This window comes from Antrostomus carolinensis, unplaced genomic scaffold (assembly GCF_000700745.2).
Source record: "Antrostomus carolinensis isolate BGI_N321 unplaced genomic scaffold, ASM70074v2 scaffold17263, whole genome shotgun sequence".
Taxonomy (NCBI): domain Eukaryota; kingdom Metazoa; phylum Chordata; class Aves; order Caprimulgiformes; family Caprimulgidae; genus Antrostomus; species Antrostomus carolinensis.
In genome coordinates, this window is record NW_010304663.1 from 1 (window position 1) to 10,856 (window position 10,856).

Consider the following 10,856-nt stretch of genomic DNA (forward strand, 5'->3'; position numbering starts at 1 on the left):
TAAATATGTAAAGGGCGAATGTCAGGAGGAAAGATCCAGGCTCTTCTCAGTGATGTCCAATGATAGGACAAGGGGAAATGGTTGTAAGCTGGAACACAGGAGGTTCCACTTAAACTTGAGAAGAAACTTCTTTACTGTAAGGGTGACAGAGCACTGGACCAGGCTGCCCAGGGAGGATGTGGAGTCTCCTTCTCTGGAGACATTCAAAACCCTCCTGGACACCTTCCTGTGTATTCTCATTTATGTGTTCCTGCTCCAGCAGGGGGATTGGTCTAGATGATCTTTCGAGGTCCCTTCCAATCCCTGACATTCCGTGATTCTGTGAGAAAATTTTAATCATGCTCATCACAAGTCGAATTCAGAACATGCAAAAGGTTATTAGTAAGGCAAATGGTGATGGGTCCAATTAGGTAATAGGAGATGGAGGCGACTTTTGGGGAAAGGAAGAAGACCATGACCTTAAATTGATACAACCATTCAATTTCTCAATTTCATTGGTTTTTGGAAGAAGAAGGGAGAATCCTGTGGTAGTCCATATATTACCTGATCTAGCTGAGTCCTTTTTAACCTGTGAGAAACTGACTGTATCCCAAGACAACTGATTGTAACCACAGACAACTAATTGTAGCTTTGGTGAATCCCATCATAACTGTACCCTGAAAACTTACGCAAACATTGTGGGATGTCTCCCCGCCAAATTCCTCGACCTTCACAGGAGAGAATAGCTGTGTGAGATAGCTGATAGCCTTCTGCACAGCTGTAACTCACACTGGCACCCCAGCGATAATCAGATCCTTCCACTTTCCCATAGAGTACTGGTGGAGGGGGGCCACAGGTAATAGCTGTGTCACAAAAAAGAAAAGTTACAATTTCAAGATGTTATAGGGTTTAAGAGACTGCAACATAATATCTATTCTCACTTTTGAAACAAACAAACAAAAATATTTCATGCTGTTCAGTTCCAACAAAGCATTCCTGTGTTGACTAAGCAGCCTGTAGTAGACAGAAAACCAATTTAAATACAAAAATAACCCCTTCAGGCTTAGGAAATCCATGAACTTTAGGTTGCTGGAAGTCAGAAGAGTATATAGCTTACCTAGTTCTGAGTATGTTCCCTACATATTCATTACTGATCATTACTGGCAACAGTCTACTGAGCTAGGTAAAATTTTTCAATAAACATTATTTATTTCAATAAACATGTTTCTGTGATTACATGATTTTAAATTTTTGCATTTTATTTTAAACTAATTTTGCAGTACTATTTAGAGCCCTTAATAGGATGTTGTTCATTCACCTGCTCATTTCTAAGGCTTTCAGGACACAATGGACATTGACTTTATTGGTAATTAGTCACTAAGGCTCTTTAAAAATATTTGGATGTTTTCCAGATTCTGAAAGAGTGCCCAAAACAATGAAATCTGGAATGACCAAGTTTACATTTACACATCAGTTCTTTCAACAAAGAGCACAAGCATAAAATCACTGAGTCAGTGATTTTTACAACAGAAAATGTGCTCAGTCAAATACATATGCCAAAATTTAATTAGTAGACTAGACTTAGACATCTCTTTAAAGTGGTGCTAGATGAGTTGGCAATGTAGGCCTTTTATAAGCAGAAGTTGCCCTAGGCTGTTTAATTTACTCCCTGAGTTGCTCTAATAGTGCTAACAATTTCCACCAGGCTGCGTTATTGCCTTTCAGCCTCATCCCTACTATGACCTTTATGTTAGCACTTGTAATTAGCTATTTTTGAAGCATCTTTTTGGCTATTTATGATAACTACACTACTACAACAATCTTTTATAGAAACTTTGGTTTGCAGGATCCTTTTACAGGATTTTGGCCATCTAATCCAAGATAAAAGAGCCCATAAAGGGAAATGAGGACTTCATTCCCAACATTTTCAGCAGAGCACTCTGATAATCTCCATTGCAGAATGATTTGGTTCTGCTGTAGTCATTAATGTTGCTATTCTGACTGACATTATACCACAGCATATGTGCACAGTATATACAAATTTTACACAAATACTTATCTAAATGTTTCAGTTGCATTTATGTTAATTGTCCCAGAAAATGTTTTGACATTTTTTTATAAATAAAAACACTGATTAGTAAATGTCATATATAGTATTAAAACAGTATTTGTAAATTATTTAAGTTCAAAAGCACACCTTTGCAAATTGGTTTACTCTGGTTCCAAGTGCTGTCTTTTATACAACGCATAGTAGATGAACTGGCAGGCTCCATCAAGTAACCTGGATTGCACTGATAAGTGACTGTCTTATTAAAGGTGAAATCATTTCCAAACTGAATGCCATTTGCTAATGCACCTGGATCTCCACAGCTGATCACTAGTGAGGAAAAGAAGAGGGATGGTTTTTTTTTCAATAAACATGTAATGAAACATTTAACTATATATAGCTAATGCCCTTTTTTTTTAGTGCACAAAATAAGGAAATTTTTGATCAATATATTTCACACAAAATCAAAAGTATAATATTTAATTTTTAGCTAAAAATTTGTATTTTTGAAGCATTGCAATAGTGTGGGCCAAATACTGTGTTCCTTAGATAAACTAGCTTAAAATGTTACACTCTACTGCTACTGCAGACTGTCATGTTAGTGGTAGCTTTGACATGATGTTTCCTACCTTCATACTTTGTCACATTATGCCTAATGTTGATGGTACAATGCAATTACAGCAGAGTTATGAAATTCCTTTTTTCTTTCTTTTTTTTTTTTTTTTTTTTTTAATTTTAAATATATCACTGTACTGATATTCCATGGTTCTGGCCTTGTCAGTGAGGTCACTGGCCCTGCTGGCCTTGTAGCACCCCTCTGCTCCATACTTCCTTTCCCTGATGGAGTAGCCCAATCTCACTGCTTACCAATTCTTGGTCCTTAGCAGAATGTTTATCAGTCAGACCTGACTCATTTGTCTCACAGTAAAAAATGCCACAGTAATGTATCCAATTAAGTAAAATCTGATTTAAACTACCAGAACTTCATCCTCTGTATATAGTTGACATTCATGAGGTAAACAAATACAGAAAAAAATTACCTATTTATCCATCTTAAAAAGAGAGTTCTGGAAACATCTAGCGTGTATTAAAAGGGCATGTACCTTTAGATACATAAAATATTTGTATATTACAAGACAGATGAATGGGGAAAAAATGTGTTATTTATCTAACAAAATAACCATTTTCAGTAGGAAGGCTGAATGACTTACTACTTTAAAGTTTTAGAGGAAGAAAGTTCGTTTCTGACCTGTGCAGTCTGGAGCAGTGCCAGTCCATGTCCCATTAGCAGTACAATGTCTAGTAGTTAGCCCTGAAGTTTTGTAACCTTCCCAGCAGGCATAAATGACTGAGCTGGAGAATAATATTCCATCAGTGTATAATATCATACCATTGGCTGGGGTGCCAGGGTTCCCACAAGATACAGCTGTGAAGAAAATATTAAAAAAAATAACAGCAAATTTTACTAAGAAAATGTTTAATAGGCATATTCTTGAGTTAATAACTTATTTCTCTTTGGTAATATGATCACTGTATTTGCATTTTGGTTTTTGGTGGGTTTTTTGTTTTTTTTTTTTCAATTGCTGATTCAGATAGTTCACACTGTTTGTTCCGCTCCGCCTAATAACAGTCCCTGTAGAGAAGATAGCTCATTCAGGACTTTCTGACAGACCTGTGCCTCTGTTTTGCCTTTGGGCATATTTTTTTATTCTCTTCCTGTCTTCTGGTATGTCCTCTTTCAGATGAAAATATTCATAAGTAGTAAATTATTAACTTCCTGTCCATTTCTTTTTTGAATCAAGAAAAGGAGAGAAATTCTGTATTAGCCTCTGTATCTTTTTACCATCTGTAGCTATACATTAAGGTAATGATGTTTCAGCTTCATACATCCAAGATTTGACAGTGGTTTAGTTTGCCTACATGTTGGTTTTTTGGGAGGGTTCAGTGGTTTGGGTTGTTTGTTTGTTTGTTTGTTTGTTTCCAATGGACCAGTCAATCATAAGAAGAACTTGTTTGTTTTTATTTTTTCTAACAACATTCCTCTAATGCATCTTTATTTGACCATCCCAGCAGACAGGACACTGGCAAAAGTATGATAACATTCTACTGTTGGACAGACTATTCCTCTTCATAGGAACAAAATAAAACTACCATGAGGTTAAGAGATTAACAGGATTAATCAGGAGTTAGGAAGAAATGTGCATCTAAATCAAACTCTTTCCTTCAGTCTTACATGGAACATGAAGTGGTTTGTAACACTGGGAGGCTATACTTCAACTGTCTTTTGCACAGTTTCCAAGAGCTAGGAACTCCTTTTACTCTTCCTACAGCACAAATAAGCGTGGTCTCTTGAGAAGTGAAATTATTTTGTCTAATACAATGATACGATCAAATAAAAGTATGATTAAACCTAATGGCTTAGAATATTGTGGTGGATTAGCTTTGGCTAACAATCAAATGCTCATCCAGTGGCTCACTCTCTGCTCCCTTCTCAGTATGACAAAGCTCAGGGGTTGAGATAGACGAGAATTTCTTACCAATTACCATTGTGGGCAAAACAGACTCAACCTGGGGACAATTATTTTAATCCATTTTCAATTAAAGTGAATTTGGATAGGGACAAAAAGACAAATATTAAAACAACACCTTTCCTCCCCTCTTTCCTAGGGTTAACTTCATTCCTTCACTTCAGGCTCCTCTGTCTGCCCCACAAATGGTGCAAAAGGGACAGAGGATGAGGAGTTATGGTCACTACACAGCAATTCGTCTCTGCTTCTCCTTCCTCCTTAGAGAACTGGAGGAATTCCAGTCATAGTCACACACTGAGCTGCATAAAAAGACGTGTGGCCAGCAGGTAGAGGGAGGTGATTCTGACTTTCTACTCCACTCTCATGAGAACCCACTTGGAGTACAGTATCTGACTCTGGAGCACCCAGCATAAGAAAGGCATGGACCTGTTAGAGTAGGTCGAGAGGAGGGCCACAAAAATAATCAGAGGAATGGAACACTGAATAAAGGCTGAGAGAATTGGGGTTGTTCAGCCTGAAGAAAAGAAGGCTTAAGGGAGACCTTATTGTGTCCTTTCAATACTGAAAAGGGGCTGTATGGATCATCCAGCTCATAGTTCACAAACAAGGTTCACGGTGTCTAGTGCACACAGGTGATTCATGGAGGGTTACAAAAGTGACACAGCCTTGGATTGCCTTGGGGCCCTGTCTCTCTGCAGAGAGGACTCATGGGGAGCTGTGTAGATAGTTCAGCCCTGGTTTGTCTGATAAGTCCTAAACTAAACAGGGTGGTGGCTGCACCAAAGAATTGAAATCTGAGTTGAGCCTTGAAATCCATTAACAAATAGTATGCCATCAGTCTCCATCCAATCACTGTTCAGTTGCCTGAGGAAGCAAGATAAAGAAAAGCTGCAGGGTTTCAGCTTCAGTTTCAAACAGTAAACTTGTGTACTCAATCACACACCAGGAAAAGAAAGATAGATAAGGGGAAACTCCACCACACTGCCAAAGAAAATGGTATAATCCACTCAGGCATAGTCATACACACCATTAAGTAAGTCAAGGGATAAAAACCCCTAAGATTCAGGTTGGAAATGAGAGGGGGAATCACATCTCCAACTATATAGATGGTTTGTGAAGGAGACTCTTCCGCTCTTGACCAGGACAGTGGTCAAGGTAGCTTTCCGGGGCTTGAGTACCCTTACCTGGAGGGGTAAGTGAATATTGTTTATTCTGTAAGTTTGTAAACATACGTAATGCTTAGTGTACTTGTGGTTGTCCGTGAATCTGTTGTGGTTGCAACAGTGTACTCAGTGAATCAGTTTTGGTTGCAATAGTTTACTACTCTTGCTTTTAAAATTCAGTAGTGCATTCCTCCATTATATCTGCAAGAACTGCAATAGTGGTGCGTTAAGTCTGTAAGTGAAGTTCAAATAAATTTTTTGCTTGAACCTTGCAATTAACTCTGCAAGTGAAATTCAAGTCGTTTACTTGAACCTTGTGGTTAAGCCTCTTTCCGCCACAGGGGCCTATAAGAAAGAGGGAAGGAGACTTTTTATCAAAGCCTGTAGTGACAGAACAAGGGATAATGATTTGAAACTGAAAGAAGGAAGATTTAGATTGAACATAAGGAAAAAAAAATATTTAGCATTGAGGTGGTGAGACGGTGGAACAGGCTGCCCAGAGAGGTTGTTGATGCCCCACACAGAAGTGTTCGAGGTCAGGCTGGGTGAGGCTCCGAGCAACCTGATCTACTGGAAGATGTCCCTGCCCATAGCAGGGCAGTTGGACTTTATCTTGGATATCTTTAAAGGTCCCTTCAATCCAAACCATTCTATGATGTTATGATAACACTAATAAAACAAATCAAAGACCATGTGCAGATACTGGTCAAGGTACAACACTGAGCTGCGTTAAGAAAGCTATGATGTGTTCATTAAAGCTGTATCCATTAATTCTAATTACGGAATTTTTGCAAAAACAAGTCTACAGATGCCTAAAATTTGACAAAATTATAATGTGACAGTATTTGACTATTTGACTATTTGACTTACATTACTTATAATACTTTATTTGTACTTATATTTGTTTAATTCAGTTTATCACATCTTCCTACTTATGTGAATCACAGCATCAAAGAATCACAGAATGGTTGAGATTGGAAGGGATCTCTGGAGGTAATCTGCTCAAGCAAGGCCACCAAGAGCCAGTTGCCCAGGACCATATCCAGATGGCTTTTTAATATCTCCAAGGATGGAGACTGCACCACTTCTCTGGACAACCTGTGCCAGTGTTCACTCAGCCTCACTACAAAAAAGCATTTCCTGATGTTCATACAGGCCTCCTGTGTTTCATTGCCTCTTGTACTGTCACTCAGAACCACAGAAAATATCCCATCTCCATCTTCTGTGCACCCTGCCTTCAGATATTTATATATGTTGACAAGATCTTCTCTGAATGTTTTCTTCCCTAGGCTGGACAGTCCCAGCTCTTTAAGCTTTTCCTCGGAGGAGAGATACTTTAGTCCCTTCATCATCTTAATAGCCCTGTGCTGGACTCTATCCAGTAAGTCCATGTCTCCCTAGTACAGAGGAGCCAAGAACTGGACCCAGGACTCTAGATGCTGCCTCACCAGTGTTGAGCAGAGGGGAAAGATCACTTTTGTCCTAAGGCAGATTGGGATACCATTAATCTTCTTTGCAGCAAGGGCACTTTGCTGATTATGTTCAACTTGTTGTCCACCAGGATCCCCAGCTGGATGGCCTCCAGCATAATAATGAGAATCTAATAATTATAATCTAATAGTTATAGATTATTAAAAATTACTCTGAGTATTACTGATGTTTGGAATAATACCTAAATGCCTTTGTTTTAATTAAGTCTTGCTCCCTTTTTATGTATAACAGTTTCAAATACTGAAGAGAAAAATTCAGTAGGTTGGAATATGAACTCGTAGGAGTGAAAAGGTATTCTCCTAATCTCATCCTTATTTATATTAAACAGGAAACAATTGAGGGAGAAGAGAAAAATTGAAAGATATGGGCTTTTTTCCTTGTTTCTGTTTGTTTTTTTTTTTTTTCTTTTTTTCCTTGTTTCTGGTTTTTTGGTTTTTTTTTTTTTCTTTTTTATGGAAACAGAAGGTTGAAGTGAAAAGATAAAGAAAGAAAAAAGAGCCACTAATTGTCACTGAGTGCTGCTATCCTACAATACTTAATGTCTTCATGCAAAGGAAGAAGAAACAACGTTATGGTGATATGTACACTGACAGATTAGTCTGTGCTGAAGAATATTGCAAAAGAACAATTCTTGGATGAGGATACTGTGATAAAATCCTGAGATAAAAAAATTATAATGAATAGCTATGGATGTCTTGTATCCAGAATTCTGTAAGACCTTTGATATGGACCCCACAACATCATTCTCTCTGTACTCTTTAGTATCTTAATCAATGGAATAGTGGGAACGAGTGCACCCCCAACTCTGGAGCCCTAAGCACAGGAAAGACATGGACCTGTTGGAGCAGGTCCAGAGGAGGGCCACAAAAATGATCAGAGGGATGGAACACCTCTCCTATGAAGAAAAGCTGAGAGAGTTGAGGTTGTTCAGCCTGCAGAAGAGAAGGCTCCAGGGAAATCTTATTGCGGCCTTTCAGTACTGAAAGAGGGCCTATAAGAAAGATGGGGACAAACCTTTTAGTGATAGGACAATGGGTAATGGTTTTAAAATAAAGAGGGTAGATTTAGACTAGATGTAAGGAAGAAATCTTTTACAGTGAAGGTGGTGAAACACTGGAACAGGTTGCCCAGGGAGGTGGTAGATGCCCCATCCCTGGAAACATTCAAGGTCAAATTGGATGGGACTCTGAGCAACCTGATCTAGTTGAAGACGTTCCTGCTTACTGCAGTGGTGTTAGCCTAAATGACCTTCAAAGGTCCCTTGCAACCCAAGCCATTCTATGATTATATTATTCTATGAATTTGTTAAAAATATTTTGTCCTATGTTCCATTTTATCATTTTGTATAATGGACAACAGATACTACAGAATCAATCAACTCCAATGAATTAGATAAAATAACTTTTCGACCACTCATGGAAAACAAGTCATTTTAAAACTGGATCTAAAGTCTTCCATTACTGCTTTCCAATTATGACAGTGCATAAAAACTGTAAAAATTCTTTATTTTACTTCTTAACTTAACCTAAAATGTGATTTCCACAAATATTCTCAGTTGCATTTTTTGTGAAAAACTAGCATAAAAATAGTGTATCTCAAAAAATAGCCTAACTTATGTGGAGAAATATACATTAATTTATACTTAGTTAAGAATACAATATTATTTTATAATATGTTCAGTCCTTGATGCATAGATATTATGTAGAAAGAGAAGATTAAAATATTTTATTGTTAGAAGATGGATGACAGATTTATTTATTACTCCATTTTCATATCTTCAATTTGTTTAATTCATTTGTTTAATCTTACATTTAACTCAGGTAACTATTCTCTATTTTCAGGCTTAATATTTGTTCAAATGGATTTTCTCACAATCTTCTTATAAATATATACTCCAAAAATTTATCAGTTTGGATTTAGGTTTTTCAGCAAAACATGAACTGCTTTCAAACTCTTTTATATCAAATTTCTGCAGAGCAATATTAAAGCATATTTCTGGCATAGAATTTCTTTTTAATTAAAAAAATAAATGTCTTTAGTAAATGTCATTCAATGGTGTCATAAATGCCAATGGTATCAGTACCCACCTTCACAGACAGGTTGTATACCTGACCAGGAACCATTAAGTAGGCATGTTCGTTCTGCAGATCCTCTTAGCTGATAACCCATTTCACATGAGAAACGTAGCAGACTTTTTATTTTGAACTCATCCCCTAGTCTAGACCCATGAGCTGGTACTCCGGGATCATCACAATAGCCAGGATTATTTCCTGCAAAACACAACAGAGCAGAATTATTGGCAGAGATGTTATGTGCAAATGTAGTGGTAGTGAAGATACTCTCTTACAAACAGTACTACTAACTGCATTGTTTCTGTTATAATTAATCACCTTTCTTCCAGTGCAAGGGCAAGAACCCAAAGTCAAAGATGAAAATAGCATGTCTTTTTAGCCTGCTTCTTATGTCAGACCTATATAGACCTAAACATAGAATGTGATGTAAATAAAAGATAAAAGACAATTGTGAACACAGGAAGCACCCCTGTCATTTCATCAGTTCAACAGATCTATTTTCTTTTTGACATAATTAACACTTTCTACAGATTGCATTTTATTGTTCAACTTCTCTGCCAGTAACAAAAATTAGATAACAGCAAGACTGACGAGAACCATATCAAATTTTCTCAAGAAATATATTTGAGATACATATATCCACAGAAAAGACTAAATGGTGCCTGGTCCTCTGTGCCTGTCGAGCATGGAAAGAACACCTCATCATTTTCTTTATCCTTTAAATTCCCATGCAAGTATTGGTTCCAGTTTTAAAAGCAAAAGAAGGTGCTGCAAAACAGACCTCTCAAATATGTCCTCATAGGTCTGATGACCCAGTCACCTGCCTTATCAGATAAAGTGACTGCTACAGGAAATGCAATCCAAGATGATAAAGGAAGTACGGTCTCAGTATCAAAAATTTATTATTAATTTTGACATATAATTGTATGTCTCCTGAATCCCTCTGTGTCTAAATTGTGGTTTAGAGCAACATTATCTTTTGTTTTTCATTTTTAAGTTATATGTCCAGACCGAATTTCTATTTAAACTATGGTTTGGGGTTTTTTTCAAAATATGTATAAATAATTTCATAGATTGAAGTCTGTATCTTCTTACATAGGTTTTTCACCATAGGCATACCTCTCAGATGAAGCACAAAATCTTGAATAAAGGAATAATAACAGCAAAACATTGATAAAACTCAAACTCAAATGAAAATTTTCTGAATTCTGAAAGTATGATTATATATGTGTCATAATATTTTCAGACTAGCAAGTTTGAGACAGATACTTCGGATACAATCATGCTTCCTCATAAAAGGAGACCAAGACACAGTTTCTGAATTCAAGGCTAACTTGTGGGTGTTGGTTGTGTCCACTTTGGTTGGTACTACATTCTTCTAGAATAAATTATCTTTGTCACTCTGCCCTACATCATTTGGACCTAGATTTCCTTGTCTAAATCATAAAATCATAGAATAGTATAGGTTGGAAAGGACCTTAAAGATCATCTAGTCCCAATCCCCCTGCCATAAGCAGGGACACCTTCCACTAGATCATGTTGCTCAAAGCCTCATCCAACCTGGCCTTGAACACTT

General features: G+C 37.2%; 1 protein-coding gene across 1 annotated transcript; it reads right to left on the bottom strand.

The window, feature by feature from the left end:
* Window positions 1-655: 655 nt before the first annotated feature.
* On the bottom strand, window positions 656-9,478 carry LOC104522289 (CUB and sushi domain-containing protein 1; the record flags this gene model as incomplete). Its single annotated transcript, XM_010164531.1, has 5 exons — window positions 656-842; window positions 2,177-2,356; window positions 3,276-3,452; window positions 7,219-7,317; window positions 9,317-9,478. Coding segments are annotated over 5 exons (805 nt in total), but the record flags the coding sequence as incomplete, so codon positions are not given.
* Between the last annotated feature and the right edge of the window lie 1,378 nt (window positions 9,479-10,856).